The sequence below is a fragment of the Helianthus annuus genome, chromosome 11 (assembly GCF_002127325.2).
Source record: "Helianthus annuus cultivar XRQ/B chromosome 11, HanXRQr2.0-SUNRISE, whole genome shotgun sequence".
NCBI classification, from domain to species: domain Eukaryota; kingdom Viridiplantae; phylum Streptophyta; class Magnoliopsida; order Asterales; family Asteraceae; genus Helianthus; species Helianthus annuus.
In genome coordinates, this window is record NC_035443.2 from 5,874,782 (window position 1) to 5,884,382 (window position 9,601).

At 37.0% G+C, this 9,601-nt stretch overlaps 1 protein-coding gene across 1 annotated transcript; it reads right to left on the reverse strand.

Moving 5' to 3' along the window:
* Positions 1-2,644: 2,644 nt before the first annotated feature.
* Positions 2,645-4,555, reverse strand: LOC110887628 (transcription factor bHLH18). Its single transcript, XM_022135206.2, has 4 exons — positions 4,517-4,555; positions 3,983-4,417; positions 3,084-3,485; positions 2,645-2,865 (listed from the first exon to the last, which is right to left on the reverse strand). Exons 1-4 carry the CDS (start codon positions 4,553-4,555, stop codon positions 2,803-2,805), a joined length of 939 nt encoding a protein of 312 aa, XP_021990898.1. The 3' UTR covers positions 2,645-2,802.
* Positions 4,556-9,601: the final 5,046 nt, after the last annotated feature.

The window sequence follows — 9,601 nt, forward strand, 5'->3', positions numbered from 1 at the left end:
GAGTTTTTCTGGGACTGGATTCTTACTAGCACACTGCTTCCTGACATCCGCACTTTAATCTCAGCAGATGATTTGCTAGAGACATCTGCACAACAATCTGCAGAGTTTGTTTCATTCGAAGATGATGCGCCTTCGTCATCTCCTCTAATCCTAGATTTCTTCAATGCGATAATACATTCTTTAGTACACCTTTGCGTGGTTTCTGTCTTCACTTTATGGCAATTCTCTCGATCTCTGATAAGTCAGCTAAAGGAAGCAAACTCTAATATAAGTTAGTAGCCTCCTTCCTCTTAACTGCGCCTTCCTCTTAACTAGTTAACCCTATAGTTCCTTTACACGATCTTGAACCTCTCTTATGTAATTTCTTGCGTCTTCCAACATAGAAGCCTTATCTATCTAAAGCAAGATATGTAAGAGTTAGATCATTGGAGAGTTTCTAGGTTAAGCACAAGAAACATCTTTCCGCTGATACATAAATCTTAGATTCTTTACATCTAAGCAGTAATCAGAGATTATTTGTGTACAAGTAGCATCTTTAGGAACGAGACTGGTACTCTAAGTGGTTTAGAGAATGTCTAGACAGTTCACTACCCCTCTAAGCGAACTCAGTCACTTGACTGCCAAGCGAAATCCAAAGAGTTTTCACCAGACTCGATGGAGTTCACTTGCCTTGCTTGTAAGGGTAGGAAACTGATCATAAGAAGCCACTGGAATTAGGTGTTAGTGCGGTGTTGTTCCCCTTGAAGTCAAGGGTTTGGCCCGCCAAAGGGGGATTTGGTGTAATTTATGTCATTAAAAAATCATAAGAAGAAACAAAGTATTACTTTCTTAAGGTTATGAAGGAAGGCAGACAAAGCAATCAACTGTCGGTTTAACTTTTCTCTTCTCTTTCTCTCAGCCAACACATGATCTTGAACCTGAACAGGAGCCCTCGCCATGGCCTGAACCTTTCCTATCCCAGAAATTTCAATACCGAGTTCTTTAGGGGTTAGATCTCCAAAACACGTAGTGAAAGTGTTGGAGGATGAAACACTAGCAGCAGCCACGGTCTTCGGAGTTTTGACACATTGTGTTAATACTACTAGCAGATTGTAACTATAACTATGTGGTTCCATTTCAGTTTGTTCTTCAAAGCTAATTGGAGTTTGGAAAGATTTTCGGTAAAACTATATGGCTGAATTGCCCTTCTAGTTAACAGAATTACATTTAAAATGACTGAATTGCCCTTCTCGTTAACAGAAAAAATGGATAAAGTTGACCCTGTGGACTAAAATGGCAACAGTGAAACCTTTTTTGACCCAGATGCGAAAAAATGAAACCTTTGGACTAAACTGCAAAAATGGCCCAAACCACAGGGACTAAAATGGCATTTAACTCATAAAGATTTATAAAAGTCATTGATTGTTGCAATTATGAGATTTTTTTAAATTCTTATCCATATTTCGATTACAACTATTTTCAAATCATAAAAAAAACATATAGCACGGAATACAAAACATCAAAACCTACAAATAACTTAATTAAACCCCCGCCGCGAAGCGTGGGTGGGACACATCTAATATATTGACACTAAAGACATTTTTAATCAACATCTCGCTACAACGCGCGGGTTAGTATCAACTAGTATTATACAATTATAAAAGAAAAGTAGTTATAATGTTGATTCGGACGTTTGCAAACAAATTAGTACCTATCCTTTTGCTAACGAACCAGACTCTGTTTGTAATAAGTTCCACCTAATGCAACCAAATAGAATCGGTTCTTGGTATATAAATGGACTCTCTTTGTAACCTTCATGCCCGTTTTGACACAATAAAGAATTCTAATAAATGTTAAATGATACATATAAAATTTGACAATTGAAGAACGATTGAAGACAATGGGATTACCTACCATTCATGAGATTTTTTCCGCAAACCATCATGATAAATGTCAAAATGATATAATGTTATGAAATGTACTGAAGTTGGCAGAAAATGTTAATGTGATGCTACTTGAAACATGCATATAGGAGATGATCTTTACGAGATAAAATTTAAAAATCTAACACTACTAGGCCGATAATTTTTTTTTAACGTTATACTTAGTTTATTACTTATTATATAATAATTTACATCGAGATAGTTGGTAAATGGGCAACAAGCTGCGCCGCTACCCCTTTTTGAATAGCAAAACTAAGCCTTTTAAAAACTACGTCCATAGATCTCGGGGTCATAACATTACTATGCATGACCCTTTGAGCTCGACTAAGTAGGTCCAGAGCCTCTGGCGCCAGAAAACCAAAAGTATCAAAAGCAAATGGGATAAACACGTGCTGGTTGTCAAGGCACGTTTTCTCATGCTTGATCACTTTACCCGAAGCAGCCTTTAAAATGATTAACAATGAAATCTCATGGGAATCTACATTGACTGTCCACCAAACATAAATAGATCAACTGTCCTTAAGCTCTTAAGTGCAGAATTAAGAAACACAATGAAATCTCATGGGAATCTACATTGACTGTCCACCAAACATAAAGAATTTTATTTTTTTTCTCAAAAGAACTATGGTTTTGTATACAAATCACAATGAAGGATGAAAGATATAGTCAGCCATGTAAAAGCTAACAAGGAGCCAATAAAAAACCCCAATGATTGGTATTGATCAACTGTCCTTAAGAATATTAAAAACAAAAACAAAACAATGATTGGGATGAGAATGGTGTTCTCAACGTTCATCCTAAAGTGAAAAAAACAAGTACATAAACCTATCAACAACCTCAAAGTGGATATCATGAACTTGTAGTTGAATGTAATTGAATTTCATAAAGCTAGTTGAAGTTTCTTGATGAGATCCGTTGCTGTTATAAAGAAGTCGCCCTCAATCTGCCGAAGTAAATAAGAAATAGCCAAACATTTAGAGATTGATTCAAATATTATATGTAGTACGAATAACTTTGCTATAAGTGGGATTTTACTGGTAAAGTGGTTAGTTTGTTTGGTTCAAATTTGTGACAAGAGTAGCAAGTTCATTAATCTCAAAAACAACACAAACTGGGACTCATTTTCCTCCTGGTGAAGTGATTAGTGCGTAGGACATATACCTGAGCGACAATGGTTATAAGAGTAGTTGTATTAGCAAAAGGCATGGCGCTGCTACTGCTTATGGATAGCCCAAGTTTCTGCATCATGCTTAGCACTTTCCCTAGCAAAGAGGGGTTTTTCTGGGACTGGATTGTTACTAGCACACTGCTTCCGGACATCCGCACTTCGATCTCAGTAGACGATTTGCTAGAGTCATCATCTGCACAACAGTCTGCAGAGTTTGTTTCATTCGAAGATGAGGTGCCGTCGTCATCTCCTCTAATCCTAGATTTCTTTGATGCAATAATACATTCTTTAGCTTCCTTCCTCTTAATGAGTGACAATCCCTCGAGTTCCTTCACGCGATCTTGAAGCTCTCTTATGTAATTTGTTGTGTCTTCCAACACAGAAGCCTTATCCATCTAAAACAAGATATGTAAGAGTTAGATCATTAGAGAGTTTCTAGGTTAAGCACAAGAACGATCTTTACGCTGACACATAATCTCAGGTTCTTTACACCTGAGCAGTAATTAAAGATTATTTTTGTAGAAGTAGCTTCTTTAGGAACAACGAGACTGGTATTCTAAGTGGTTTTTAGAACTTCTAGACGGTTCGCTACCCTTCTAAGCTTAACTGCCAAGCGAAATCCATAGAGTTTTTCACCAGACTCGATGGAGTTCACTTTCCTTACTTGTAAGGGTAGCGAAATGCTTAAAAGTACAAGAAGTTCCAAAAAAATACCTATAAGTACTAGTCTCGTTCCTAAACCACCTACTAATATTATCAGTAATTGCACACAATGAATGCAATGATTAATCATAATGTTGCTTCCCTTAAGGTCAAGGGTTCGGCCCCGCCAAAGGCAGATTTGGTGAAATTTAAGCTGTTAAAAATACCATAAGAAGAAACAAAGTATTACTTTCTTAAGGTTAGGAAGGAGGGCAGACAAAGCAATCAGTTGTCGGTTTAACTTTTCTCTTCTCTTCCTCTCAGCCAACACATGATCTTGAACCTGAACTGGAGCCATGGCCATGGTCTGAACCTTTCCTGTCCCAGAAACTTCAATACCGAGTTCTTTAGGGATTAGTTCTCCAAAAGATATAGTGAAAGTGTTGGAGGATGAAACACTAGTAGCAGCCACGGCCTTGGGAGTTTGACACATTGTGTTAATACTACTAGCCTTGTAACTATAACTAGCCGGTTTCATTTCAAACTGTTCTTCAAAGCTAGTTGGAGTCTGGAAAGATCTGTCGGTAAAACTATCGATGTCATAATGATTAACATTTAGTTTATCCTCAATATCGTATGGTTTGCTCATATCATCTTGATTCATGAACCCTCGATTCTCCATTTCCTACAATATCCAAAACAAAAGTTTAAGGATTATCAGGACTATACTACATTCTTGTTTTCCAAGTAAATATATAATAAGCATTGTGTCTATGTCGCTTACCAGTTCGGGTAACCACATTGACGACAGATCAAGGGCCATTTAGTTCTTAATATGCTCAAATAACCTGCAAGTATAATCAGGCAATATTAGATCCAAAACAAAACCCTTGCTATATGGAACAAATCAAGAAACTTATAATAGACTTCTACTATTAAACTATGTAAACTAATTCAAGATCGAAGCACCCAACTGAAGTGATTCTGATGAATGACTTCACCAAGAAGATCAAGCTGTAACCAGACTGGTAAAGCTGGAGAAGGGTTTACCTTTGAAAAAGAAGGAAAGCGTTCTTTAGTTCTTGAGAATTGTGTTTGTTTAAAATGCAAGCTATAGACTTTGCTAACTATTATTGTTGTTTATTCATGTAGACCCACGTGTAAAAGCAGCTTTCCTCCTCTTGCGGGCTGTGACTTCCTATGCAGTTTCTTCAATGTTTAGGGTTTAATTCAGCACGTGTGAATTTTTTATATATTTTAATGTACGCATATGTTGATGTAAGCATGATCAAAGTAAGCTTAAGGGCCAATAACATGTTATGGGCCTGGAGCTTAAGCTAGGAAGCTAGTGTCATATTTTTATAATAGCAACAAAACAAGATTCCAAAGGGCTATAAATGAGTGTACTTGTGTAACTTAACAAACAAAACAATACATCTTTAAAAAGAAACAGCAAGTAGGGAGCTGGGCAAGTACAAGAATTAAACTACAAGGACCAACCAAAAACATTATGTTGATCGGCCACAAACTACAAACCGAAACCAGGAAACTATAAACCTTAAAAGCAAGCTGATGGAAAGCAACGCCACTTCTTCCAAAAGCCAGTCTGGCTTTGTGATTAATCCACTAGAACAATTGAGTTTTAATATCTTCTATAATCTTTGAGTTTGGCTACTTCATCTTACCTTGACTCATACATTCCTTGCTTTTCAAATAAACCAGAATATTATATAAATTATGATGACATGCATAAAGCTTTTCCCTTGAGTTTGTAGATGCCGCCCGTGTGATATCTATCACTGTCTATGAAATTCTTAGCTTTCCTACGATGTTCCATCAAGTCCGCTTTCACATCCTTGACCCTAGTGCTGCCGTGAATGAACACCGAATGAAAACATAATCGATTCCACCTCAAAGAAACAGACAGGGTCGTCCTCAAAAACGCCCAAAAATCCAGAGGGCCAAGGCGAGTAGAAAAATTGGGCCCTAAAGTATAGTTTTATTAAGGGGTAACTTTATAGAAATGTAACTAAGTTTTTAAAGTCAATTAAGTTACTAGAACTTTTTTATTTCTCTAAAGTCATTGAACTTTCATTTATTGTTCTAATAATATGCAATTACCAGGTTAGCAAGTTACTAGTTACATTATGTTTTCTTAAAATTTAATATTAAGATTTTGGATTTTATATATGAAATGTAAATTATACACAATAACTTCTCTTTCAAAATAATCAACGTGTCCCACTGCCCCTAGATTAAAAAGGCAAAAGGTTGAATATAATATTTAGGATAAATTACACTTTTCGTCCTTTATATTTGTATCATATTGCAATAAATAGCCTTTAACTTTAATAATTACAGTCACAAACCTTTATTTGAAAAACTCAGTATATCTTTCGTCCTTTAGCACTAACAAGGTTAAAAATTTTAGTTAAATTTATTCACATAAGGGCAGTTTAGTCTTTCTACTTAATTATTTATAGTATAAATTAAAGAAAATAAAATCAAATATAAAAACATTTTTCTCTTTCACACTCCCCCTCTCTCACACTTTGAACTCTCTCTCTCTCTCTCTCTCTAAACAAACAGCACCACCACCACCACCGTATAAAATAAATTGTCTGCAACAGTTTAGAACTGTCCAAATCCGCCACACACACCACCACACCGTCATGATCAATTAAATAAAACAACCCTTTCACAAAACTACAAAATCAAATAAGTTTAGAAGTCAAGTTCAAAACAAAGGAAAAGGCTGAAAAAACAAGAGAAAATAGTTGCGATTTGTTTAAAATTTTCAGAAAGATCTAGAATTTTTACAAACCCTGCAGATCTGATCACTAATCAACCCAGAAAATTAACAATTTCAAATGATCAAGATTATCGTAAACCCTTGCAGAAGAAACTTGCCGATTAATTAATTCTACGGCAGACCAAGAACACGTCAAATGATCGTCAAATTCCATGATTGAAAAACCTTAAATTCGCAATTCTCACAAAACCCTGCAAATTCTTGTTTATTTCAAAACAAATCAAATATTAACTGATGTATAGTGCGATTTTGTAATGTACAATTGAAAGGAAGAAGGATAAACTGATTGTCGTACCTGGTGATTCTCGATGACATCAAGTTGATTGAAAAACCCTAAATACTCGAAGAGGGATTTTTAAGTTCAGACATTTGAAACAGCTGATGTATGGTGTGTGGTTTTGTACTCTACAATTTGATTTGATTGAGAAACCCTAAACCTACAATTCTTCTTTTCTCTAAAGAAATCGCTCATTAATCAAACAACAGGGTTAAGGTGTGTTGATGCAGATTTTGTGTCCGATGCTTGTCGAATAGATTAGTTATTATTTTACGCTGAATTTGTAATAGTTAGTGAAACGGTCTATCGAACGTGTATAGACCCGCTCGTTTGAAGTGGTCAAACGAGAGGGTTATTCGGTTGACCGTGTGTGTTTGCTAGACAAATTATGGTTGTATATGTTGGTGTCGAAGGATAAGGCATCGAAGGATTGTGTATCCTTCGATGAGCTCGAAAGATATCCATCGAAGGTTGAAGATGGACCTCGAAGGATATGGCATCCTTCGAGGTATGTGTGTATCTTTCGAAAGCTGGATGGTCGACAGATGATCTATCGACCAGTCAGTTGAATCCTTCGACCGTGCAACCTGTGTTTGGTATAAATACCAACACCTTGTCATTTGCAACACAAGAGTGAGAGCACAAGTGTGTGCAAGAGAGCGATAGGAGGTTTGAGTCCTCACCGGGAGAAATCACCACTTGATTTCTCCCTGGATGTATACTTCTTTGGTATTAGTTCGGTTATCATGTAATCGGGCCGACTTGTAATGTTTTACTACCGAATTAATGCAAAGTTGTTTGTTTATCATCTCTATCTTCTTCCATCTATGAACATTATCATGAAAATCACGGATTGGATCCCGAAACCCGGACCTACAATTGGTATCAGAGCCATGGTGCCCGATTTAGTAAAACTAACCGTTTACTAAGTCACATGTGCTCTAGATCTGTGATTTTTGTGGTTTTTTGTTCAAGATGTAAAAATGGTGAAAATGAGAAAAACTCAGATCTGGACCCGAATATCCAGATCTGTGATAAAACGAGTGTTGGGTTTTATGTTTTTCTCCTAAATCTTCAAGTTTCCATCATCAAAAATCGTGTACAAATGTTTTCATCGAATCTGCAAATTTACCCAGATGTCTGTGTTCTTGATGTTCTTCACATCTTCATGTGTTGAAAGATGTGAAGAACTTCGAAAGATCAGGTTGCTGTTTCGAAAGGTCAGCCATTCAATTCGAAAGGTCAACTTCCACCCACAACAACTTCGAAAGGTCAAAACACTTTCTCGAAGGGTCATTTTTCATTTTCGAAGGGTCAGATCAAAAACTTCGAAAGGTCAAAGTAGCTTCTCGAAGGGTCAACCCAACTATTTTCGAAAGATCATCTTGATATTCGTGAAAGATTACCCCTGTTCTTTGCCTTGGCTTCGAAGGGTTATCAAGAAAGATCTCGAAAGATCATCTCTATTCCTTAACAATCTCGAAGGGTCAAAACTATTTCGAAAGATCAAACGGTGTTTTGGAACGATCATTTTTTTCTTCGAAGGATCAATATGAGGCTTTATCTCGAAAGATCATCTGATACTCGAAGGATACACATGAAGTCAGACATGAAGATGACTTTTACCAGCTGTTGATGTATCGAAAGACCCATATGCTTCGAAGGTATCACCATGCTGTGAATGGCGGCTGTGATGCTTTTAATGTTTAGGGTTGTTGACTTTTGAGGAGAGAGATTGTAAGATGGAATATTGGATGTTGTTGTGTATCGAGGAAAATGAAGAGTGGATAAGACAAAGTGGATTGTCGGCTGCATTTTGGAGTTAGAGTTGTTGATTAGTGGACCTTTTGTATAAAGAATTCAATTGGGCCTTGAATTGAACAGTTAGCACAAACAACAAACAACTTGGTCACATGGAGGTGCACATCAACAAATCATCAAATGTTATTGGCTTATTGGGGAGGTGCATTGGGCCATGAAAACAATATTTATTAGTCATTTGGGCGGCTTATTGGAGGTGCACTGTGCCGTGAAAACAATAAACAATAATTGAAGCACATGGGCCGACACTACTTATTGGGGCGATTTACAAGTGGGGTCGGGTGTTCGTGAAGTTGATTTGAACCGCGCTTCTAAATGTCAACGTCAAAATTCGTATGAATTTGGGAGCGCGCGGGGTGATGCAGCATGATGAAAACAAGAGATGATGAAAACTTGATGTTTGAAAAATGTGGGGTAGTCACGGTTACCGATGCAATGACAAAAATGGTAACGCGACTATTATGGGCCAAAAACAACACGATATGTTCGCTTCCGCGCATCAGTATTTATGATTGTTACCGGTTATTCGGAAATGTTCGAAAGGATTTTGTTTATTGTCATATTCTCGCATTTGAAGACGAACGCATGAACCTGGAACGTCTATACCGGTCCTAACGAGTTCACAAAGTCTTTGGTCTTTGGGGGGATACAAGTCAGATCCTACGGGGTACCAGGGGACGTTCTTATTCAACTAGATTATGCAAAGAAGAAAGTCATGTTCGTGAATTTTCGGAACCGAGAACATTCAATGAAGATTGATGACAGTTCCGCTCAGTGGAGGGAATTGGTGAACATTTGACGACAGTTTCTTTGAAGTGGAAAGAATCTGTTAAGGTTTAGAGATTTTACCAAAGAAATGGGGGGATAAAAATTTTCAAATGTTGAATTTCTTCGGTAAATTTCTAAACGCAATCACAGGTGGTAGAGTTTGTGATTTTCTGGTGATACAAACGGTTCTG